Consider the following 26934-nt stretch of genomic DNA (forward strand, 5'->3'; position numbering starts at 1 on the left):
GTCTATAACACAGATTCACAAATCAGTGTTACTATTGTCTCAAAATTTATATCACACCAACTGTTCAGTACGAGTTGCGCAGTCCCGTAAGTTGTCATTACTGGAAGACAAACATTCCATCTGTCACAACCTATAGCCCCGCAGTGGCGATGTGACTTACCGTTCTGCCCCCGAGATAAGTGGCCAACTTTCCTCAGCTCACAGTCGAATTCACAAGCTTCAATTAAAATTAAGCACAGCTTAAAATATTACTGTCTCTGAAGTAAATTTATTTCTAACTAAGCAAGAAAACTGCAGTTTGCGGAAACTCTTTATAATTTGACATTATATGATTCAGTTGTTAGTTGCTAGATGTATATTGTAGTAAGACAATGACAAATTTGAATCTTGACACGTGCATACCTAAAAGGGGAGCACTGCAATAAACAGTAACTGTTTACCACTTCTAACCAATTTATTTATTTATTTTAAAATTCTAACTATCACCCAGTGTGTGTGTGTGTGTGTGTGTGTGTGTGTGCACGTGCGCGCGCCCAAAGGTTTTGTCAAATGATGCTGAACACATACGGCCTGGATCTTTCTTATGCATCTGGTGGAGGGGATATTGAAAATTCATGAATGGTAAGTGAAAAGTTTGTCCTAAATGCACTCCAAGGTTGTATGTGCAAGCATGTAAAAGATATACTGTTGTGAAATCAGATGGGTCTTTCTTTTTTAAATATTTTAAAAAAAATAAGAAAATTTTGTATATCTGTGCACAAGCAAGAATTTAGCGCAAAATTGTATCTTCATTCACGGCAAAAATACGAGCTTGTAAAATAGGACGTTTTGGTATCACCACGTATTCTGCGAGTGTGGCCGACTGCAGTCCTGGTCACACAGTGGGGAAAACACTGCTTGAGGAAATACAAAGCACAATGTGTGCAGCAATGCAGCCTGCTAGATACGAATACAATTAATGAGACCACAAGTGAAGCACTCACCACTTCTCTCTCAGAAGCCAGGGGGTCACTCAAGGGCTCATCACTGGCAGGTCCAACTGGAAGAACCTGTGGAGCAGAATAACCAACTAACTGGTGATAAACTACTATGCTAAAAAACATTGCGGCAATTTTGAGTAATAAAAAGCTTCTAAGGATATACTGCATCACTTAGCACAAAGCTGAGATTAGATACCATTTGGAATTGTCGAACAAAATTCACTTCACCTGAAACTCGGGGAAATGTTGAGATAATTCGAGAATTCTGAAAGACTCTGTGGGGTTTTCAACTGTTCACCGACCCAAACACGCAGGAACTTGGGACGTTTTCATTTCGGTCTGTCGAACCTCGTACTCCACCTCCTAACGCTCGAATGTGAGCACAATGTTAACCTCAGAATTTTTCACACTGCCGTGATTTCTGCGAGTGTCTTCCTTTCTTTTATTAATACGCCGAGGTGACAAAAGTCGTGGGATAGCGATCTGCACGTGCACAGAGTGTGGCAGTTTCGCGTGCACAAAGTTCAAAACGGCAGTACGTTGGAGACCCGCTGTCTGTACTCGAGTGATTCATTTGAAAACCTCTCCGACTAGATTACGGCTGCACGACAGGAATTGACAGACTCTCACCACAAAATGGTAATTGCAGCTAGATACGTGGGACATTCCATTTTGGAAATCCTTAAGGGATTCAATATTCTGACATCCACTGTGTCAATATCATGCTGAGAACAACAAATTTCAGGCACTATTTCTCACCACAGGGAACACAGGGGCTGACAGCCTTCACTTAATGACCGAGAGCACCGGCATCTGCGTAGAGTTGTCAGTGTTAACAGACAGCGACACTGCGGTCCAGGGTGTACACAGTCCGGGAACACTTTCAATTATTTATTGTGCAAGAACCGAACATTGTACAGATATCTTACAGATGTCATTTTGAAGAGAAACTCTGAAAGTTCTTTTTCACGTATACCCCCACAGCGTAGTTTGGTAATTTGCAGACAGTCAGCGCTAGTCGCAAACGTGGAGAGTTCGAGTGAGAAGGGAGCTTTCTGTGTGTCAGAGTTCGACAAAAATGAGTGTGCTACAGCTGTTCGACGGATATTTAGAACTGAGTACGGTAAGAAGCCACCGACAAGGAAGGCCATTTGCCACTGGCACAACAACTTCGCTAAGACAGGGTGCTTGTGCCCGGCAAAGAGGAACGGACGTCCCAGTGTGAGTGAAGTGAATGCGGAGCAGCTGTTTCACGAAACGGATTACCAGATCCCACTCCGTGTGAAGGTGGCAGCACTGACTGCAAGCTGAGGGGAGGGGTAGGGTGGGAAGGGGAGAAGCAGTACGAATGAGGGAGTAGGGAAGTGGCGCACGTACTCAGCTGCTCCCAGCCAGCGACGACATGTGACATCTCGGTAAACAATTTCATGCTACTGAGACAAAAACGAGATTTTTCCAGCTTCCCCCCCCCCCCCCCCCCCCCCCAAATTTCTTTGATATGTTTGAAACCCTGATTTCCATAACTTGTGGCAATCCTGCAAATACTTGTTCAATCACTAACTGCAACTGCCTCATTGGAGGGTTGTGCTGCTAGCTCAGAATTTTAGTCACTTCCTTGCGTGGACAGTAAATTTTTTCTCACCTAGCTCACTGTTTATTTTATATTACTACTGCCACGTGGGTGTACAACAACACAGTTTATCATTGGGTTAGCTGAAGCAATAATGCAGGAATGGAAGCACGCTCGCAACTGTACAACAACAATGGAAAGGTACAAAACAACTTTGTTCGTGGTTGGTGCACTTTGCCCACTCGAGGGTTAATAATGTTCCAAACTGCTTGTGCCTTGTTTTTTGAGCATAGTACATGAGAAGGTTCCTTCTTTTTTCCTTTATCTCTCTTTTTTTTCTTCAAAGAAAGAAGAAGAAAAAGGAACACGGGACTGGAAGCTTTTACAACACAGGTGCTACTGAAATTGCAACTTGTGACTTCATCCCGTCTGCTGAATTTTGCAGAGCTCTTGCTTCCTAATAGATACTTTAAACCCAGGAGATTTATAGCCTTATCATCGCTATTCTTCATTTTCAGCCTTATTTCCTGTAGGGAAAAAAACAAGATTCAAAGTGTTGTAGGAATATGTTTAAGAAAAAATTTATCCCCTGCACTTTCTCGTAATTTCTCTGTAAATTCTGTCGTCGAGTCACTGCTTATGATTTTACACTACAATCCTTTTCCTCTATCATCTGTACCTAAATGGTCAGTAAAATTTTTTATTAAAATGAGACCATCATGATCAGATAAACCATTTGGTATTGACTTTTCAGTTAAACCACTGCAGACTGTTGGATCCAAAACCAAGTTTTCAACGGCTGTTGCATCATGTCCTCCAAATCCTTTTAGGTAATTTTAACAAACATTCTGGGTCTGGCTGCAAGGGATGGGAAAAACCGATGGGTTAAAACTGATACCAGTATTTTAGCCCTGAATAACCAGTATCTTCCGGTGTCTGTCTCGTTTATAACAGATGATTTTATTTTTTACTAATAACCGGATAAAAATACCGAAATATCAATTAGTCATTGCAGCAGTGCTAAAGTTTTTTGTTTTTAAATAGACCTTTTTTAAAGAACAAATAATTCATAAATTTGCACTGCTTTGAAATATTGCATTATTACAGAAAATGGGAAGGCGATAAGTGCTATTTTAACAACAATACCGACAGAAATGAGGAACAGACACACGGCGTAAGATCTGGTACAGCACTGCTGAGATGATTATGTCCCTGTTACCACAGGATGTGGCCTACCAAATGGTACGCATGTACATGTAGTGTGCAAGACTTGCCCCCACCTTGTCTACGCAGTAGTTTCTCGCTGTCGCCACTGGAGATCCATTTTATTGCAGAATGAGACCATCCACAGTCTGGAAAATTTTATGAAGTGCAGAACAATGAAATAAAATGCTTCATTTGCTTTAAAAGTTTAAAAACGGGAGGATCCACAACGAATTTGTGACATAATGTAAGGAGAAAACTTACAACTTAACAGATCACTCACAGTTTGCAATAAAAACAGTAAGCAGCTGATTGGCTGCCTCCGTCTATATAATTTGTTTGTCTGCCTGCAGCCCTTGAGAATGGACAAATTAACACGAAAAATATAGTTCTCAAATCTAAGTTTCCAATCTCAGAAGTGACTATTCGCAATGTCCAAATTGTGGTACGATCCCAGATTAAATGATTTTTGAGTAGAGTTCTAAAAAATTAGAATCAACAGGAGAATACCTGAGATTTTTTGTAATAGTCAACCACTTCCCACTCTCCGAGAAAAGCATCCAACAATGGACAGACTAACTTTTGTTTTATTTGACTGTTTAATTTAATATTTTGATTCTACGTACCCTAAAACAGAGGGAGTAAAAATTTTTCAAACTCTGTTCAGTTTCCATATTTAATACAGGAAATAAAAGGAATAAAATAGCAAAAATTGGCTATTTCAGTAACTGGTTATTACGAGCACTTTTAACGGTACGGTTAAACTGGCGTTTAAGACAACCAAAAATCAGTTGCTTCAGCAACAACTGCCATTCCTACTGCCAACGAGTTCCATTTTTATTCGCGTCAAACATTTCTCGACCGTGTGCCTCAGTTTAGTATTACAGAAGTGAAGCTCGAGGTTCGAGAGATCTGCTGTAACATTTTAGTTTTCAGAAGGGAACTTTACGGTTAATCACTCGACAGCTTGCAGAAATTGCGAAGAATTGAAAATTATTGTGTTTGGCACTACACTGGAGTAATTGAAAATTCTTGTAAACTTGAAAGACGAGACTGTTTCTTTTGTATTTACGACCTTCCTTACGAAAATCGCCTCCGTCCCTCGTGAGACATAAATGCCTGTGGACGGCTTTAAGAGGAGAATTACTGAGCTCCTCTCACCCATTCCATCTCCGGCTCCAAGCCGAGAATCATCTCCTCCTCCTCAGCTCCTCCTGCCGGGTTACGCGCCGTCTTCTGCCGCGCCCCGTTCTCGTGTACCTGCAATCGAGAAAAATCACTGTATTGCACTAAACCATTTCAAAGAGTCAGTACTTACTAATTTTGGGCTGAGAAAAATGAATATGACAATGAAAAACTTTCCTTAGCTCTAGTTTCCGTGATACACACTAAGTGCAGGTATTTCATATTAATGGATTAAGAGAAAAAGATACATTTTAATTACATATGCTAACAGGACTAGGGGTAAGATAGATACTGCCTACAGGAAAATTAAAGAGACCTTTGGAGAAAGGAGAACCACTTGCATGAATATCAAGAGCTCAGATGGAAACCCAGTTCTAAGCAAAGAAGGGAAAGCAGAAAGGTGGAAGGAGTATATAGAGGGTCTATACAAGGGCGATGCACTTGAGGACAATATTATGGAAATGGAAGAGGATGTAGATGAAGACGAAATGGGAGATACGATACCGCGTGAAGAGTTTGACAGAGCACTGAAAGACCTGAGTTGAAACAAGGCCGCGGGAGTAGACAACATTCCATTAGAACTACTGACAGCCTTGGGAGAGCCAGTCCTGACAAAACTCTATCATCTGGTGAGCAAGATGTATGAGACAGGCGACATACCCTCAGACTTCAAGAAGAATATAATAATTCCAATCCCAAAGTAAGCAGGTGTTGAAAGATGTGAAAATTACCGAACTATCAGTTTAATAAGTCACGGCTGCAAAATACTAACGTGAATTCTTTACAGACGAATGGAAAAACTGGTAGAAGCCGACCTCGGGGAAGATCAGTTTGGATTCCGTAGAAATGATGGACTTAGCGAAAGCTTTTGACAATGTTGACTGGAACACTCTCTTTCAAATTCTGAAGGTGGGAGGGGTAAAATACAGGGAGCGAAAGGCTATTTACAATTTGTACAGAAACCAAATGGCAGTTATAAGAGCCAAGGGACATGAAAGGGAAGCAGTGGTTGGGAAGGGAGTGAGACAGGGTTGTAGCCTATCCCTGATGTTATTCAATCTGTATATTGAGCAAGTAGTGAAGGAAAGAAAAGAAAAATTCGGAGTAGGTATTAAAATCCGTGGAGAAGAAATAAAAACCTTGAGGTTCGCCAATGACATTGTAATTCTGTCAGAGACAGCAAAGGACTTGGAAGAGCAGTTGAACGGAATGGACAGTGTCTTGAAAGGAGGATATAAGATGAACATCAACAAAAGCAAAACGAAGATAATGGAATATAGTCGAATTAAGTCGGGTGATGCTGAGGGTATTAGATTAGGAAATGAGACACTTAAAGTTGTAAAGGAGTTTTGCTATTTGGGGAGCAAAATAACTGACGATGGTCAAAGTAGGGAGGATATAAAATGTGGACTGGCAATGGCAAGGAAAGCGTTTCTGAAGAAGAGATATTTGTTAACATCGAGTATAGATTTAAGTGTCAGGAAGTCGTTTCTGAAAGTATTTGTATGGAGTGTAGCCATGTATGGAAGTGAAACGTGGACAATAAATAGTTTGGACAAGAAGAGAATAGGAGATTTCGAAATGTGGTGGTACGGAAGAATGCTGAATATTAGATGGTTAGATCACATAACTAATGAGGAGGTATTGAATAGAATTGGGAAGAACAGGAGTTTGTGGCACAACTTGACAAGAAGAAGGGACCAGTTGGTAGGACATGTTCTGAGGCATCAAGGGATCACCAATTTAGTATTGGAGGGCAGCGTGGAGGGTAAAAATAGTAGAGGGAGACCAAGAGATGAATACACTAAGCAGATTCAGAAGGATGTAGGCTGCAGTAGGTACTGGGAGATGAAGAAGCTTGCACAGGATAGAGCAGCATGGAGAGCTGCATCAAACCAGTCTCACGACTGAAGACAATAACAAGAAGCCTGAAAGTGTATTCGAATTTTTTCAATGGTAGTTACATTTTAAGAATTCTAAATTGCTGGAACAATACTTTACAGATGCATGGGTCTGAACAGAATTGTGTAGCGGCTGCACGAGGCCGTCATTTTTTAGTTTGTCTGTCGTAATGGAGTTCCATAGCATCCCTACACAAAGACAGACAGTAATCCACACACACTGCTTTGTTCCAATCGCCCTGATATCTTTGTTTCATAACAGAAATGTCCTTATGGAATCTTTCTCCATGTTCATCACTGTCAGCTTTAAAACTAGTAGGGAAAAAGTCTAGAGGGGAGTGGAGAAAATGGATTTTAAGGGACATATTGCATCGAAGGTTGTGGTATTTTTGCTAGAGCACTGTCGCCAACTGAGTGTAGTTATCATCTCTTTTGTTACCTAAAAATCCCTGGAAGGCTTCCCAAGCTTCCTTTTCTTCCCCCTCCAAAACTCGGTCAACTGCAGGATCCTTTACAAGTTTTCAATTTTGTGGCCCGATAAAAATACCTGCCCTACCTTTTGCATCACTTAATTTCGGAAATTTCTCTATTATTTACTTAAAGAACCATCCTTCTTGGTTCATACATTTGATAAAATTTTTCATCAAACCCAGCTGGATGTGCAGGGGTAGGAGAACAACAACCTTTGTGTCCACGACAGGCTCGGCACGGACATTTTTCTCGCAAGGGTTAAGATTTCTTGCAGGCCAGTCTGCTTTAATATAATGTTATTTCCTATCCCTACTGTCACACATACATAAGAAGCAGCAATGTTTTGTGTACCCCAGCTGCAGTCCTAGGAGTATGGTAATGACTTTTAGATCATCACAGATTAACCATTTGTGTTCCTGATATTTGATTGAGTCCAACATGGCTGTCCTATTTGAATACATCACCTTCAGGTGAACAGCACGACCAACAGGAGTAGAAGGAAGACCGTTGCCATTGTGAAGTAACACAGGTTTCAAACTAAGCTCGGGGGAGTCTATGAACAGCCTCCATTCAGTTGGATCACGGTTCAAATTCAAAGATTTCATCAATGTTGCAGCAAACAACAAGATAGTTTATCTTCTCCAAAAAGGGAAGCAGTTCCACGTGACATTTTCTATACTGTGAGACTGTGACATCACTTTCGAGAAGATTACATTGCTTTTGTCGAGACCCAAGAATTTCTGCCTTTTCCTTTGATGTCTCTAAAGAGATCACTCAATTCCGCTTGACTCACTCTGTGAGCTTTATCATCTTTTCCCTCAAAATCAGGGTCATATGATGTTGAAAGCTTGTTTGGTTCTTCTTCTTCTTCTTCTTTTTCTTTTTGTTCCACACTGTCTTTATTTTCTATTTCAAATACACAATTTTCATGTGGAGACAATTTTCAAGTGGAGTAGGAACTAGTCAACTATCTGGATGCGGAATGGGTCGATTAGCAGATCAAACATTCGGGTACTGATCTGTTCTTCTTTTCTTCACACACAATCCTGCCTCTATAAGTGGAGTCAAGCAGAAATAGCAGTCATCTGTATGGTTTGTAGGCTCCAATCATTCCCCAGGCACAGCAAAAACCATAGGTCATTTCTTATTTTTCAGCCATTCTCGCAGTGTTACTGAACACTGCGTTGCAACATATATGTGGGGCCCAAGACCTATCCTGGTCCCTACTTCCATACCGAAATAACGCCGGTAGGCAATCTTCACAAGAGGCGTCAGCTTGCGTTTCTGCGAAGAAAATGTCATTTCGCCACAAATGTAACAAAAATTATTCCCCTTATTTGCACATTTTCGTGGCATTTTTACAAATTTTACACTACAAAAGCACTCTCAAACCAGAAATTCTGCTTTAATTACAGCAGAAACTGTATAAAACACACAGCCACAGCAACACTACCTATGTTTATGACTTACAAACAGCTTAATGTCATTTGTGTTTTGTTATTGGACAGGTCTGCCAACTCCGATAACAAATTCCCCCAAAACTGAAAATGTTGACTATAAAAATGAAATGTCACTTTATCTCAAAAGCAAGAGCTAATCTTTCATTTGATGGTTGTTTTTTTAATTCAGGAGATGGACGTACATAAGAACCAACTATTTTTGAGCCCAAAACATTTTCATTGTTGACCAGTGTAAACAGTGAATGACCCAAGAAAGAAAAATTGCTATTTCTTTAAAGATAGGACATTCCTCAACTCCTATTAGTGTGTGTGTCTACAAGTTCCACTTTCAGCAGCTGTGACTCAAAAGGGTGGTGACAGAGACGGTCAACCGGGCCCTCTGCTGTCACCTGTTCACAACTCCAAAGCAGCAAGTTAAATATTTAGCTATTTCTGTGTTTTACTAGTAGCATATTTCTTAAATTATGTGCATATTTTTGTATTTCAGAGGCTTCATAACACGTTCTGTAGCTGCAAGTGTAAATTCAGGCAATCTGTACTGCAGTTTTCATTTTTCTATGAGCAGCTCACTAAGAGGATCTGGACCTCATGGCCTGTAGTTATTACTAGCATTTTGAAATGTAGTAACTTAAAAACATTGATAGATATTGGAATGAAACTTAAGCCAAATTAATATTGCAAGTTTCTTGTGCTGGCTGTTCTGAACTATTGTTAACTGTATATTGTAACCTACACGTGAAAGAAATTTGGAGCCAGTGTGGCTCTAGCTGCCAGAGACTGTGGTCATTGTGTGTGTGTGTGTGTGTGTGTGTGTGTGTGTGTGTGTGTGTATGTGTATGTGTGTGTGTGTGTGAAAGGCCTTGTTGCCCGAAAGCTAACTTTCCAACAGTCTTTTTGTTGTGCCTTTCAGCAACTCGGTATCTCTGCTGTATGGTGAGTACCGACTATCCTTTTCATAATACTGTCACATTCCACCCTGGTTTTTCCATTGCTTTTAAAAACTCAATGTTTCTTTTAATAATTTAAGAACATATGATATGCTCCAGCTTACAATATTTCATGGAATGTTATATAATGTGGTTTACTGTGTAAGCATACACTAAACTATTATTTGTGCAAAATTTTGTTTTTGTTGCTTTAATATTGGACAAGAGAACGATACCTAAGTATGCAAAAACGATGATTACAGGAAACTGAAACTAAAGCTATGCATGTCATTTATCAGCTGACATGCCTACACTGCACAGGCTTTTACATCGGTATGACAACAACTTAGCCGGCTGAGCGCATGAACGGACACAGACAAACTGTCCACCTAGGAGATGTCCAATACCCAGTAGCAGAGCATGCCCTCCAGCATAATTCTAGGGACCTAGGAACCTGCTACAATGTACGTGTCATTTGGCTTCTCCCACCCAACACCAGTCCCTCTGAAACGCGGAGATGGGAACTTGCACTCCGACACATCCTTTCAACCCGCCATCCGCCTGGACTGAACCTACGTTAAACAACCTCACTCCCATTTACTCTTCAGTCTTCTCCTCTTTCCCTTTCCTCTTTAGCCATTCACGCATCTTTTCATCCTACATAGTTGTGTTTATCTTTATACAATATACCTCTTTACTTCTGTACGCATCCTCTTTGGTTTGAAGGTGGCACAGTACTTACAGTAGAATATCTTTGGCTTCCCTCTGACAACCATGCCTCCATCCTTGCTACCCTCCCTGTTTACCTTTCCCTGTTGCTTCATAACCTGGGTTGTGAGTAACTGAATCCACTTTCCCTTCTTCCCTTTCTTTCCCCCTCTCTCCTCCCTGACGAAGGAACAAAGTTCCGAAAGCTAGGAACGTAAATTTTCTGTTCTGTTTTGTGACTCTATCGGCTGTACTGAGGTGAGGCAAGTACTGGCCAGCCCCTCTATCTCTTTGTTAGTATTTGTTGCACATGTCATTTTCTTCTCAATGATAATGTGTCCAAACATTCCCGCTCCGTAATCTTGGTGTCCTTTTCATCTTCTTTAGTTTTCCTTGTTATTCTGGGCTTCTCTGTCACACTTTGAGAAGCTTTTTCAGCTTCAGCGACATGCTGCCTGTCCACTCATAGTAGCCTGCATTTCATATTGTCCCCAGCTCTGATGCCTGGTCTGCTCGTGGTTTTTTATCAGCTTGTTATTCCATCATTACAATGTATTATGGCAGGCTAACAAAAAATTTCTGGCAAACATTCCCAAATGCAACTACTGAAACTTTCTGTGTTTTGCCATGTAAAAATTTTTCCAAGAGTTTAGGACCTGAAAGATCTTGATATATTGGCTCTAGTTCTACCATAACAGTTTCTGGCATGGCGTATGCAGGTGTACGATTTTGTCCATTTGCTTCACACCTACAATACTTGCACCACAAAGTGTTTCCTTTTGGGAAGAGGCCATGCTGTGGATGCTCAACGGTGGATATTCTGTGAAACAAAGTTGCCCAAATCACTTTCCTCACCCCACTAACATTTTTGCTGCCTCTCCAGCTTGTCAGACCATAATACTCTGTGATGTTTTCAATTTCTGATTTGATGTTTCGTCCTGCCTCATACATCAATTGCACTGTCATGAGAGAATTCCCCCCCCCCCCCCCTCCCCCTTTCCACATATCCTTGCAAAATTTCCTTAGTCTTGCTCCCATATGGTTTAGCAGTCACAGCACTACTGAAGCCATTACAGCCACCACCACCAAGATAGTGAGTGTATCACACACCACATCTAACAATTGACCTACTAAAAATACACACTGCCCCTTGCTTTCCATACCACCACTGAAAATTTTGAAGTTTTTGACATATTCGTGTTCATTTACCTTGTCGGCACAGCCTTGGCAGAGTTCTGTCAGACATTGATAGTCCAGCACCTTGCCCGTATATACAAGGGCAATTGTGACAACTCCATTCTGCTATGTATGGCATGGCCTCTCTTCTACCAGGAACTGTCCAACACAGCAACAATATCAGTAGATTCGCAAATATCTCTAGTTTCTTTCACTGGCCTCTGTACACATGCTTCGCTGACTTCTGTTACGGCAATACGCAAACCTTTATAATACCTCTCAAATCTAACAGGTGGCGGTGGGAGATACACGGTAGTACAGAACATCTGGACTGCTTTATTCCCCTTCCCAATAATACCTCGTGGCATAAGCAAGGAGAATATCCACTTCATGTTGCATGTTATCGCAGATGACATCGTATGTTTCATTACTTCACACACTTGACATTCCACTACAATTTTGCTGAATAGGCCTCTTCTCTTACATCCTCACTACACGTAAGGGATTTTTAACTTACAGTATTAACTTTTAGTAACAGACAAAACTAATTCTGAAAACTTCCACTTACTAATTAAAATGTAACCTTTATTTTCATCTCTGACAACACCAACCTCAAGTACATTTTCAGTAAGATGTTGCAATTTGCATTCTGAAGCACTGCCTGGTGAGCTCTTAGGCCTAAACCCACTTTGCTGCAGTGTAGCAATTTCTTCATTTTTACATTTTCCAATGGCACACTCGTGGTTATTACCGCAAAATTTAGGACTGGAATTGAACTTACTCATTTTTGGGATTTTAGAATATGAAATGGTTGAAATACACAGTCAAGTAAGAAATGTAAATAAACTCGAGTAATCTACCTTTGTCGACAGAAAGATCGACTGCGATAAATCCCTGCTCATACTACAGTCAATATGTCCTTAAAGGATATTACACAAACGAGTTGCCATGAAATAGCGGTGCCAAAATTAAATAAAGAGACATTTTAGACAAGGTTTTGTGTTTGACAGTAATGAGACAATTAGGCATTCATGGGCTGAATCTGCTTTAGAAAGGCATTTAAACATAAAAATGATGAGGCACTACACTATATATAAACTATATAATTTTAGAACAGGAACAATCACAAATTTTATTGCATAAACTTCAGTTTTTTGGGTCCTCATAATGTCCTGGTCCCCTTAAAACATCAGTGTCCAGTGGTGACACATCAGGAGGGAAGCAAGTGCATACAAGGGTGGTTTGAAAAGTCCTCGGAATCACCACGAGAGGTCAGTGCTAGCGCAACGAGTTGTTCACATGTTCATTGGACTGTTGCCTGTAAACACGTGACGGTCAGTGCTCTCGGAAGAGAGCTGCGCTAGAGATGTGGCTCTGTTGTTTCCACGTAGTGATTTGCGAAGACGGGAGAGGGAGGGGGGGAATCGAGATTCGAGCAGCGATTAAGTACTTCATAAAGAAAGGTACGAAAGCAAAGGACGACCTCCAGAATACACTGAGGACTCTGCTCCTTCATAGTCAACTGTTGCCAAGTGGACAAATGAATTCAAATTTGACCGGGAGGGCTTAGATGATGACCCGCGCAGAGGTCGGCCAAGATGTGTCACTACTCCAGAAATGATTGCAAAAGTGCACAAAATGGTTACAAAGGACTGCCGATCGAAAGTGTGTGAAACTGCTCACGCTTTCCAGACGTCATCTGAAAGGGTGTATCACATTTTAACTGAAGAATTAGAAATTAAAAAATTATCTGCAAGATAGGTGCCACGACTATTGACGCTGGATCAAAAACGCACAAGTACGGACATATTGGAACAATGTTTGATCCGTTTTAGGTGAAACGTACAAGATTTTTTGTGCCGGTTTGTGACCACAGATGAAACTTGGGTGCACTAGTATACCCCAAAGACAAAACAACAGTCAAACCAGTGGAAACATGATGATTCTGCGCCACCAAAGAGAGCAAAGACAATTCCTTCGGCGGGAAAGGTCACGGCACCAGTGTTCTGGGATGTGAAGGGAATTCTGTTTGTATATTATCTCTCCACTGGGCAAACAATTACTGGAGAATACTACGCCAACCTCAGGGACAAGTTGCAACAAAAGACCTGTGAAAAACGGCCAGGTTTAGCAAGAAAGAAAGTCACCTTCCATCGAGACAATGCGCGCCCGCACACACGTGCCGTCGCCATGGCAAAATTACACGAACTAAGGTACGAATTGTTGCCACACCCATCTATATGACTCCATCTCTTCCCAAAACTGAAAATTTTTCTCGGTGGCAAAAGATTCACTCCAAACAAAGAATTGACAGCCCAAGTTGACAACTATTTTGCAGACCTGGAGGAAACTCATCTTCGAGATGGGATCGAGGCATCGGAACATCGTCGGATAGAGTACATAAACCTGCAAGGAGACTACACTGAAAAATAAAAAAAAGTTTCAGTGATGTAAGAATTATTTTTCTATTCCATTCCGAGAACTTTAGAAACCACCCTCATATATAGGTTTCTGTCCGGTTCTACAGTTCACTTCTTCAGTTAGTCTCGCTAGGACAGATAACACGTGTGCCCTGCCGGGCGCAGACTCGGGAGGAGCTGACCGCAGTTCGCGAACAGTCGAATGCACTTTTGGCTACAGTCGGCCACCTTCAGTCTGCTGCCTCACAAAGCTTGGCAGTGTCAGAGAACCTGGCACGTCACACAGGACACACGAGGTGCCACTCGTTTTGTCCGGAACTCTGCTGCCGAGGTACCTACTAGTGACCCGGATGCAGTGGATCCGCCTTCACGGCAGGGCGAGTGGCGGGCGGCAACGTGTTCGCGTCACTCGAGGCAGAAGGCCGAGTGACCCACACTGCCTATTCACGCTGCGAGTGGACACGTGGCTGCCCCTTCGGCACGGTCTGAGCAGGCACACGTGGCCAGGGGTTCGATAGTTACCGGGAGCTCCGATGTCAGGTGCTTTACGGTGCCCCTTAGGAAGACAGCATTAAGGTCTGGAAAGAAAGCAAGTGTACACTCGTTACGGCTGTGCCGGTGGGCCCCGTCCGAGACGTGGAGGGTGCCCCGCCTGCGGCTATCGAGCGTGAGGGGCGCGGTCGTCTGCGAGTAGTGGCTCGCGTCAGCGCCGACAGTGTTTGCGGCGTGGGTCGAGGCCGTCCTCAGTTCGTACGTCTCGCTGGCAGAGGTGGCGGAGACCGCCGGCCTCGCACGCGGGGTGCGAGCGGAGCTCGCAGTTTGTAGCACCGTTCCGAGAGCCGACAGGGGTCCCCTGTTCAGAGCCGAGCGGAGGGTCTCGGCCGGAGGCTTTGCAGACTCTGCGAGAGTCTCGGCTACAGATTTCTAGACCCGCATTATCGGCTGGAGGTCTGTAAGATTCCCCTCGACAGGTCAGGGGAGCACCACACAGAGGAAGCAGCTGCTCGGGTAGCAGAGTACTTGTGGAGTGCACACGGAGCTAGGCGGTAGTTTGAGATTGTTCGGTGGACTATCACCAGATGTTACACAGAAAGAAAAGTCAGATCACATTCAGATTAAAGACGCTTCAACTATAAAAATTTCATTTGTAACTTTTCAAAGTATTCGTAACAAAGTTCTCAAATTTACTGCCCTCCAGGTAACTTTTAGCAATCAAATTACTAGAGAGCGAGAGCTGGCTGAAACCTAAAGTAAAAACCTCTGAGATATTTAGAAAGTCACGGGACATATATCATAAAGACAGATTAGAAGCCACAGAGGCGAAGTGTTCACTGTAGTCGACAAAAATATTGTCAATGTTGAGGCCAAAGTTAAACGTGACAGTGAAATTATCTCATCACGTATAACAGGTCTAGGTGGAATCAAGTGAATTGTTGGATGTTTTTACCAGCTACCAAATTCCACTGTGAGAGTTCTAGAGCCATTGTAAGAAAGTGTACGGCCAGTAGCGTGTAAAGTCTCAGATCGTGCAATACTAGTCGGAGACGACTTCAGCCGACCGAGTACAAACGAAGAGGTCTTTCGATTCATTCTGGGAGGGCACACACAGACGATCTTGCCAAGTACTTTCGAACACATTTTTTGAAAACAGCCTTAAGCAGCTGTTTCTGTGACCCACACATAATGGAAATACCTCAGACCTAATCTCTTAGACCTTGTAACTACATATTTGTAGTGCCAGATGTTATCGACGGAGTGATTCTGATATCATTACGGCGACTGTAATTATGAAAGCTAATAAATCAGCCGAGAAAGATAGGTGAGTGTTTCTGCCAGATAAAGTGGATAAGTAATTATTAGCATCTCACTTAGACAGTGAATTGGCGTCACGTAATACCAGTAAGATAGAGGTAGGGGAATTATGGGCAAAGTTTAAGCAGGTTGTAAATCGAAGTCTCAAGAGTTATGTGCCTAGTAAGTGGATGTTGTTGTTGTGGTCTTCAATCCGGAGACTGGTTTGATGCAGATCTCCATGTTACTCTATCCTGTGCAAGCTTCTTCATCTCCCAGTACGTTCTGCAACCTACATCCTTCTGAATCTGCTTAGTGTATTCGTCTCTTGGTCTCCCTCTACGATTTTTACCCTCCTCGCTGCCCTCCAATACTAAATTGGTGATCCCTTTATACCTCAAAACAGGTCCTACCAAGCGATCCCTTCTTCTAGTCAAGTTGTGCCACAAATTTCTCTTCACCCCAATCCTATTCAATACCTCCTCATTAATTATGTGATCTACCCATCTAATCTTCAGCATTCTTCTGTAGCACCACATTTCAAAAGATTCTATTCTCTCTTTGTCTAAACTATTTATCGTCCACGTTTCACTTCCATACATGGCTACACTCCGTACAAATACTTTCAGAAACGACATCCTGACACTTAAATCTATACTCGATGTTAACAAATTTCTCTTCTTCAGAAACGCTTTCCTTGCCATTGCCAGTCTGCATTTAATAAGTGGATAAAGGATGGTAGAGACCTGCCACGCTTTAATAACGAAATTCGTACGATACTGAGGAAGCAGAGGCAGTTAGACTCTCGGTTCAAAAGGGAACGCACAAATGATGACAAGGGAAGGCTAGTAGAGATTCGTGCCTCTGTGGGAAGATCTATGCACAAACCATACAACTATCACCGTCACACTTTAGCAAAACATCTGGCAGAGAACCCGAGAAAATTCTCGTCTTACATAAAACCGCTAAGCAGGCCTAAGGTTTCTGTTCAGTCCCTCACTGACCACTTTGGTGTGGCAGTTGAAGATAGCAAAACAATAGTCAATGTTTTAAATTTCCCGTTCAAGAAATTACTCACACAGGTGAACCATACAAGCATACTGTTGTTTGACCATCAGGCAGACTCCCATACGGACGACATCATGATAAAAATATCTGGCCTAGAGAAGCAACCGAAAAATTTGAAAACAAATAAATCACCAGGTCCACTGGAATCCTAATTCGGTTTTACGAAGAGTACTCTAGGACACTGACCCCTTACTTAGTTGGCATTTATCGTGAATCTCTCACCCAGCACAAAGGCCCAAGCAACTGGAAAAAGTTCGTTAAGAAAGATAAAAGAATGGACCTACAAAATTACAGACCATATCCCTAGCTTCTGTTTGATGCAGAATTTTTGAACATATTCTCAGTTCGAATATAACAAACTTTTTTGAGAGCAAGAAACTTATGTCCATGTATCAATGCGGTTTTAGAAAGCATCACCCGTGCAAAACTCAGCATACCCTTTTCTCGCAAGATATACTGAGAAGTATGGACGAAGGGCAAAATGCAGTTTCTATATTCCCAGATTTCCGAAAAGTGGTTGACACGGTGCGCTACTGTGGGCTGTTAACGGAGGTGCAAACGTACGGAACAAGTTCACAGACATGCAAATGGCTCAAAGACTTGTTAAATCATAGAACCCAGTATACTGTCCTCAACAGCAACAAGAGTATTGTCAGGAGTGCCCCAGGGAAGTGTAATAGGACAGATAACACTCTCTATAAACATTAATGGTTTGGCAGACAGGGTGGGCAGCAATCTGTGGTGGTCTGCTGACGATGCCGTGGTGCATGGTAAGGTTCCGAAGTTGAGTGAGTGAAGGGAGATACGAGACAAAATTTCCAGTTGGTGCGATGAATGGCAGCTAGCCCTAAATGTGGACAAAAGTAAGTTAATGCAGATGAGTAGGAAGAACAAACCTGTGATGTTCAGATACAGAATTATTAACGCCCTGCTTGACACAGTCAAGCCGTTTAAATATCTGGACGTAACGATGCAAAGCGATACGAATGAGGTGGCACGAGCGTGTGAGAACTGTGGTAGGGAAGGTGAAATTATTGGGAGAATTTTTGGAAAGAGCGGTTCACCTGTAAAGGAGACCGGATATAGGCCACTGGTGCGATCTAGTCTCGAATACTGCTCGTGTGTTTTGGATCCTTACCAGGTGGGATTGAAGGAAGACATCGAAGTGTTCAGAGGCGGGGGGATAGAGTTGTTACCAGTATGTCTGAATGGCAAGTTAAGTGTTACGGTGATGCTTCGCGAACTCAAATAGGAATCCCTGGAGGGAAGGTGGCGTTCTTTTCAAAAAGCAATGTTGAGAAAACATAGAGAACTGGCAATTGAAGCTGACTGCAAAGCAATTTTACTGCCACCAAAACGTTTCATGTAAGGACTGTGAAGATAAGATATGAGAAATTAGGGCTCACATGGAGGCCTATAGACAGTTGTTTTTCCCTCACTCTATTTGCAAATGGAACAGGAAAGGAAACGACTAGTAATGGTATAGGGTACTGTAGGCCACAGACTGAACATTGGCTTACGGGGTATGGATGTAGACGCAGATGTAGATACAGACACGTCTCTGGCAGTTACTTGTTAACTGCCTACTGGGAATATGTACTAGAGCTGGCAAGTGAATCAGCCATTTGCATTCTGTTACAGAAGCCTTCATTAATTTGATTCTCAAATACTGACTAGCAAGACTGTTTGATTGCATGTCGCTGTCTACTATCTTTATCGGTATAAATCTGAGGTGACGTTACTTGTGGCCACACAACCACATTTTCGTGTAACCACCATTATCGCAGAAATGGACCAAGTCTCTCTGATGTCTCATGCTTGCAAATGGATTAGGATAGTGTATAGGAGGGGATACGAAGCCCATGCCTACCACAGTAGTACAAGTTTATCCGCCAACTAGCTCCGCAGATGACGAAGAGATTGATGAAATGTATCATGACATAAAAAAAAATAATTCAGATAGTGAAGGGAGACGAAAATTTAATAGTCATCGGTGACTGGAACTCGACAGTAGGAAAAGGAAGAGAAGGAAACGTAGTAGGTGAATAAGGAATGGGAGCAAGGAATGCAAGAGGAAGCCGCCTGGTAGAATTTTGCACAGAGCATAACTTAATCATAGCTAACACTTGGTTCAAGAATCATGAAAGAAGGTTGTATACATGGAAGAAGCCTGGAGATACTGGAAGGTATCAGATAGATTATATAATGGCAAGACAGAGATTCAGGAACCAGGTTTTAAATTTTAAGACATTTCCAGGGACAGATGTGGACCCTAACCACAATCTATTGGTTATGAACTGTAGATTAAAACTGAAGAAACTGCAAAAAGGTGGGAAATTGAGGATATGGGACCTGGATAAACTGAAAGAACCAGAGGTTGTAAAGAGCTTCAGGAAGAGCATTAGGGAAAAATAGACAAGAATGGCGGAAAGAAAGAATGGGTAGCTTTGAGAGATGAAATAGTGAAGGTAGCAGAGGATCAAGTAGGTAAAAAGACGAGGGCTAGTAGAAATCCTTGGGTAACAGAAGAGATATTGAATTTAATTGATGAAAAGAGAAAATACAAAAATGCAGTAAATGAAGCAGGCAAAAAGGAATACAAACGTCTCAAAAATGAGATCGACAGGAAGTGCAAAATGGCTAAGTAGGGATGGCTAGAGGACAAATGTAAGGATGTAGAGGCGCATATCACTAGGGGTAAGATAGATACTGCCTACGGGAAAATTAAAAAGACCTTTGGAGAAAAGAGAACCACTTGCAAGAATATCAAGAGCTTTGATGGAAACCCAGTTCTAAGCAAAGAAGGGAAAGCAGAAAGGTGGAAGGAGTATATAGAGGGTCTATACAAGGGAAATGTACTTGAGGACAATATTATGGAAATGGAAGAGGATGTAGATGAAGATGAAATAGGAGACACGATACTGCGTGAAGAGTTTGACAGAGCACTGAAAGACCTGAGTCGAAACAAGGCCCTGGGAGTAGACAACATTCCATTAGAACTACTGACGGCCTTGGGAGAGCCAGTCCTGACAAAACTCTACCATCTGTTGAGCAAGATGTATGAGACAGGTGAAATACCCTCAGACTTCAAGAAGAATATAATAATTCCAATCCCAAAGAAAGCAGGTGTTGACAGATGTGAAAATTACCGAACTATCAGTTTAATAAGTCACGGCTGCAAAATACTAATGTGAATTCTTCACAGACGAATGGAAAAACTAGTTGAAGCCGACCTCGGGGAAGATCAGTTTGGATTCCGTAGGAATATTGGAACACGTGAGGCAATACTCACCCTACGGCTTATCTTAGAAAACAGATTAAGGAAAGGCAAACCTAAGTTTCTAGCATTTGTAGACTTGGAGAAAGCTTTCGACAATGTTGACTGGTATACTCTCTTTCAAATTAAGGTGGCAGGAGTAAAATACAGGGAACGAAAAGCTATTTACAATTTGTACAGAAACCAGATGGCAGTCGATGGGCACAAAAGGGAAGCAGTGGTTGGGAAGGGAGTGAGACAGGGTTGTAGCCTCTCCCTGATGTTATTCAATCTGTGTATTGAGCAAGCAGTAAAGGAAACAAAAGAAAAATTCGGAGTAGGAATTAAAATCCATGGAGAAGAAATAAAAACGTTGAGGTTCGCCGATGACATTGTAATTCTGTCAGAGACAGCAAAGGACTTGGGTGAGCAGTTGAACGGAATGGACAATGTCTTGAAACGAGGATATAAGATGAACACCAACAAAAGCAAAACGAGGATAATGGAGTGTAGTGAAATTAAGTCGGGTGATGCTGAGGGAATTAGATTAGTTTTGCTATTTGGGGAGCAAAATAACTGATGACGGTCGAAGTAGAGAGGATATAAAATGTAGACTGGCAATGGCAAGGAAATCGTTTCTGAAGAAGAGAAATTTGTAAACATCGAGTATTGATTTACGTGTCAGGAAGTCGTTTTTGAAAGTATTTGTATGGAGTGTAGCCATGAATGGAAGTGAAATGTGGATGATAAATAGTTTACACAAGAAGAGAATACAAGCTTTCGAAATGTGGTGCTACAGAAGAATGCTGAAGATTAGATGGGCAGATCACATAACTAATGAGGTGGTGTTGAATAGAATTGGAGACAAGAGAAATTTGTGGCACAACTTGACAAGAAGAAGGTAGGGCATATTCTGAGGCATCAAGGGATCACCAATTTAGTATTGGAGAGCAGCGTGGAGGGTAAAAATCGCAGAGGGAGACCAAGAGATGAATACACTAAACAGATTCAAAAGGATGTAGGTTGCAGTAGGTACTGGGAGATGAAGAAGTTTGCACAGGATAGAGTAGCATGGAGAGCTGCATCAAACCAGTCTCTGGACTGAAGACCACAACAACAACAATAGGAGGGGAAGAGACAAACTGTCCATCTACTCAACAAATTCAGCTAAGATCAATATGACTCTAGGAAACAGTGAGAAACCAGGAGGAGGAATTCTGAATTTGCAAGTAATAATAGACAAAGAAGGAGAAACAATTGTCTCTTCACAGTATCAAACAACAGTGAAAGGCAGAATTAGATTTTTGAAGTCCTGAAAGCAATGACGATAAAGTACAGGGAGAGAGAGAAAGGTACATTTGCATTGCGCAACTTTTCTGCAATTCACACTTAAGTGCTTACCAGATTGTTCACAGAGACGCATCCACTGGTAGTGAGACATACGTACGTCATCGTCGTACGCAACCAGTTCAGTTTTAGAGTGACAGATTACTCACACATGGAGAAAACCACAGCCCGACCTACGCTCAGGATTGGTCTATAAAGTGTCGATGTTGGTTCCCCGAACAATACTAGGAAGCTTTAGCAGGATAGTTTGCATCTACATTCAGAGCTTGAGAGCTTGTGATATTTCCCATTATTTTATCGATAAGTGTTTCAGAAAAGGAAACAATTCAATTGATAGGAAAATTCTGTACTTACTTGACATATAAATGAACATGTGTACATACTTATTTGTTTTGGTAAAAATGACTAGAAAAGTCATTTTGAGAGTTAAATCTATCTATATTATGTATATTAATTTGCATGAGGTATTCCTGATGGACTTCATGGAGAGACAAGGAGTAGCGCTATGCTTGACGTCACTGCAAGTGCAGCAAGAGACTGCTGTGCCGTGCCCGGCTCCCAGGAATAACAACAAGGCGAACATAATAATAATGTCAAGATACACTGAATCTTTTTATAATAGCATTTTGTTTAAATGGTTGAATGTTATAATTTTAACTGGGTGTCCAACATAAAGATGCATACTACATTAATGTCTGATGCACAGTGAACTTGTAATAAAGTCCAATTGCACCTTCAAGTTGTCAGAGTTCAGATTCAGTTGACATCGGCATCAAATCAAGATTCTGCGAAGCTTGGCAGCTCGACAAATACAACGGGGCACGTGTATAGTTTATTGGGAACACACACATCGACCTAGCTTTCCCACGGTTTGACATTTCAGGTATTTCAGTATCTCCGTGAAACACGTATAATTTAACTGCTGGAAAGTAATGACTTCTCATTTTGCTGGCCCATGTAGGGCTGGAGCTAAACAAGCTACACACGAGAGTTAAGTATGATCAGAGATAGGTTTCTTGTTGGCACAACAAAATTGTACCTAAAAATGAGATATAAATAGTCCTTCCTACCTGTGTGGTTTCCAGAAGTCTGGGTCCCACGTCATCGACCTCTTTCTGCACGATAATACACTCGGGTTCCTGTGACAGAAGGTGCTACATTATGAAATGATTAAAAAATTACATTATTTACACCAAAGTACCAGTAATTATGACTGTTGTGGTGCTAGGTGGAGAAACCACTAAGAAAATCATTAAATATATATTTTGTAGTATCGATGACGAGAAAAAGCAGCTCCACAATGAGGAAATAAGAACGGTATAGCTTGTAAATGTGGCTACAATTAAATTAAACCTCTCGCTAAAGGAAACAAAACTGTCACTACTGACCACAATAAAAATGTCTGAAACTATGGTGATTCCACAGGGTCATATCGATGTGATTCACCTGCAATGAAAAGAATAGATAGCAAGAAAATCAATTCTTTTTCAATGTTAGTTTGGGGAAGGATCCTAGCACCAATTTTGTTACTTCATTCTGATTTTATTACAAAGTTGTAGTATGTACTTTAGCTGATAAGAAGAAATACTAACACTTTTTGTCACTTCTCAGTACTACGATCTGTATTTCATCACAAGAAAAATACCTTCCTGTGCTGTTGGCTTTCTGCAAACTGTGAGGCACGCCTACCGGCCAGCAGGTTACATCATCCTTTCCAGGAGTGCCCACAACATGGAATTACTGTCTTTGCATGTTTCAAATGTGCAAGTACATTTACGAGTGTGGTGGGGGTGTCGGGTGGGGAGGGGGCCTGGGGAGGAGGAAGAAGAACAAGAAGAAGAAGGGGAAAAAAATAATGTATTTATAGTATATAGCTTTGTACGGCAAAAGCCACAATTTTACTTGACATTGAAACTTAAGTGTGTGGAGGAGGAAGCTTAATTTTACTCCCTTGATTTCTCGTCCTTCCCTGGGCTGGCTCTGATAAGGCAATGCGCTGTGTACTGCTAGTAGTCATTTTGTGAAATACTGATGAGTGAACACAGGGACTTATAATCAATCAGAACCAACCAATAATTATCATATATGTATTTTTTCATACTGATAAGAATAAATTTGAACTGGGGTATTGTGCAATGTGTTTGAATGGTCTTTAAACGTAAATGTAGTTCACGAACTGAGCTTTCATTTAAATGCTTTTATACACAAAAAACCAAATCTGTTATGAAAGACAGTTAATAAATGATCCCTATCTTAAATATTCTGCAAGTGGAAGATTATTATATGTACACATTATTATTATTTTTTTTTTGAATAATTTAATTATTTCTTGCCAATTTTTTTTATTGAAGAGCTGTTGGCATAAATAGCTGCCATTTTAAAGAATCTGGCAGACTCAGTTATTCCTGATAGGGGAAAAAAATCAAGACTGATTTCCAGGTGGAACAATTCTTTAAAGAAAGGTTCCAGTATCTAACATGGATTGTTTTAGTAACAGACGAAGACCTTGCTGGGCGAAAGGTTATTTGTGACAGTCTTTTTATTGTGCCTATTTACGACTCAGCAGGAGTAGAAACTTTCCTTTTCATAATATTGTTATATTCCATCCAGGATTTTACATTGTTTGATGGATTGTTTTAGTTTATTTCAAAAAATCTTTAGGAGCATAATTTATTACAAAACTGTATTTCCTAAGTTTTATGAATGTTAAGTCCATCTAAGAACTTAGCCAACATTTACAAAACCACAGAGGCAAGATATAATAGTAATTATATTCCTATAAATGTTCCTCCTTTCTATCTATAAGGATACTGCCAAAATGCAGACTACTGCAAGCAGCTGCGGTTCGAGGCTCAGTTAGTACTACAGGGTGAATCAAAAAGAATCATCAGATTTTAAAAAACCGAACTATTATGTTAGTTGAGATATGTGCATCAACAATGTACTGTTGGAAAGAACGATCTCTCGAGTTTTCCATGGTTCCCACTAGGTCAGCAGTGTGCACCCACTTCAGTTCTAGTAAAAATGGTGTCAGAACAACAACAAAAGTTTTGTGTTCTACATTTTGCACAGTGCGTGTCAGTAATACAGAGCATTAGATGATGGCATGAACAATTCCAAGAAACAGGTTGTTTGTGTAAAGACAAAACAAAGTCCTTGAGTGTCTGACACAGACGTTGAATGCGTCAACCGTAGTTTCACAAGGAGTCAACTGAAATCCATTCACTATGCATTTCGACATCTCAGCATGCTCTCAATGTCCATCTGGCAGGTGTTGCTCGATGTTTACACATGAAATCACATAAAATGCAGCTACTGCAATGCAAGCCCTTCGTGAAGGTGACAAACAATGTGTGGAGTTCTGTAATTTCATTCTTGGCAAAATGGCGAATGACAGTTTTTTTGCACTCTTAGTGGTTAGTGACGAGGCAACATTTGATTTAAATGGAATGGTGAACCGTCATAATGTGAGAATTTGAAGTATGTAACAACCATATGAAGTTGTACAACACGGGACGGTCTCTCCAAATTTTAATGTGTTTTGAGCAGCTTCGCAGGAAAAGATGTACGGTCCATTTTTCTTTTCCGAGAACAGTGTTATAGGAAGCACATATCTCAATATGCTTAAGAACTTTCTTTTCCCGCAGTTGGAGACTGATTCGAACGACTTCATTTACCAACAGGATGGGCCATCTCCACACTGGCATCTGGAAGTGTGGGAATTTAAAAGTCAAAGGATTAGTGAACGACGGATCGGCTGCACTGGACCAAACCATTCGGCCTTACATTACTGGACTCCTATGTCACCAGTCCTGCTGGTACGTGATTATTTCTTGTGAGGATTTATAAAAGACTTTCTTTATGTGCCTCCATTACCAACAACAGTAAGTGAAATGAGACATCGCATAACAGCAGCTGTGGAAGCCGTTACTTGACATGCTCACTGCATGTGTGGGAGCAATTTGAATACCACACTAACATGCCGTGCATCTCAAGGGGAGCGTATTTAACACCTATATATATAAAATATTTTTTTTTTTTTTTTTTGAGGTCATCAAAAAACAAAATTCAATGTATATGTTTATTATTTTCAGAAATACAGTAGTGCCAAATAGGATGATTCTTTTTTATATACCGTGTATACTGTACGACAAGTGCAGGTACTGTTCGGAACTGTCATTGCAGCTAGAGATTCCGATTCGTAGCAACTTGACGATGTCTTTGCTGAAGTGGGAAAGTTTCACACCCAATTACTGTGCTTCAGCAAAAATATAATGTGATCCTGGCTTTGACCACACTGTTACCATGAATTGTATGTTAGGCTATGCAAAGTATACAAGTCAGTTTTACTTTACTTTATTTAAATATTAGTAAGATCTTACAGCTAGCAGTAAAATAAACATACTAGAGAGGAAAATATAACTGATTGAGCTTCTTTCTTTCCGTGTCTGGGTTTATACGAAGTCAGAAACTATGGACTTTGATGTCGCTGAAAATAATCCTAGAAGTTATACAGGAGTAAAATAAATATGTGTGTAAATATTGTTACATTTCACATTCTGAAGTCGAACAGCCAATATTTGCACGCATGTGACGCTCGCACCTACTAGTAGCAGCAGTACACACTTTAGCACGAGCTAGTGTCTATCATCGTAACAAGAGTCAAGTGCGATTAAAGACCAGTGGCAGGTTTTGTCAGTACTACAAAACTTCGTCTTAAAATTAGATATAAATGGCTATGAAGAGGAAAGAAGAAAACTGTCTGTAAACGTAAGTTTGTTCCTACCTGTCTGGGTCGTAGCGCTCCAGTTTGCAAGGCGTCGTGACACAGATCTTCTCCCTGCACGATAATACACTCGGGTTCCTGTGACAAGAGGTGCCGCATTACAGAAGATTCAAAAATTATATTACTGACTTTGTAAGAACAGGAATAAAGACATTTAGGATTCATGAGAACAAAAAGCGGCTCGTATACTGTTGAAGCAAGAATGGAACAATTTGAAAAATCCACTAAAATTAAATTAAGCAAGTAACTACAGGCAGTGAAACTGTCAACACTGAGCAAATAAAAATACATAAAACTTTGATCTTTCCCACAGCTTTGTACAGATATGAGTAGTCGACAATAAAAAAAGTGGATAGCAAGAAAAGTGATTCTTTTGGAATATATGTTTGGAGAAGGAGCCTAAGACTCACTACAATAAAATGTACTGCTCAGAAGGATGGAAGGTCACAGAGAGGAAAAGACAGGATGACGTGGATAGGAGACATCAAAGAAACCACTGGGAAGGACACTGGAATAACTGAGGAACAAAACAATGTCTGGGAGTTCACGAAGGGACACCATTCGTCATGACATCAGGACTTGGAGATGACTTGATGGATTGTAGCAAGTAACAAAATAACATAAAAAGTAATGAACAACACACATACATAAATAAGAAATACACGGGGGTATATGGAAACACCAAA

At 41.1% G+C, this 26934-nt stretch overlaps 1 protein-coding gene across 6 annotated transcripts in view; it reads right to left on the reverse strand.

Annotated features, from left to right (window-relative positions):
* Positions 1 to 26934, reverse strand: part of LOC126426773 (zinc finger protein 723-like) — a 203167-nt gene that overhangs the window by 38440 nt on the left and 137793 nt on the right. For 5 of the 6 annotated variants that reach the window (XM_050088762.1, XM_050088760.1, XM_050088759.1 and 2 more), the window contains 4 exons: positions 26249 to 26326; positions 22533 to 22601; positions 4915 to 5013; positions 984 to 1049 (listed from right to left, as the gene is read on the reverse strand). In XM_050088762.1, the coding sequence (XP_049944719.1) occupies positions 984 to 1049; positions 4915 to 5013; positions 22533 to 22601; positions 26249 to 26326 (312 nt within the window). The remainder of the gene's footprint in view (positions 1 to 983; positions 1050 to 4914; positions 5014 to 22532; positions 22602 to 26248; positions 26327 to 26934) is intronic. The other variant, XM_050088763.1, reaches the window with a different exon arrangement.

Source organism: Schistocerca serialis, chromosome 11 (genome assembly GCF_023864345.2).
Source record: "Schistocerca serialis cubense isolate TAMUIC-IGC-003099 chromosome 11, iqSchSeri2.2, whole genome shotgun sequence".
In the NCBI taxonomy this organism is placed as follows: domain Eukaryota; kingdom Metazoa; phylum Arthropoda; class Insecta; order Orthoptera; family Acrididae; genus Schistocerca; species Schistocerca serialis.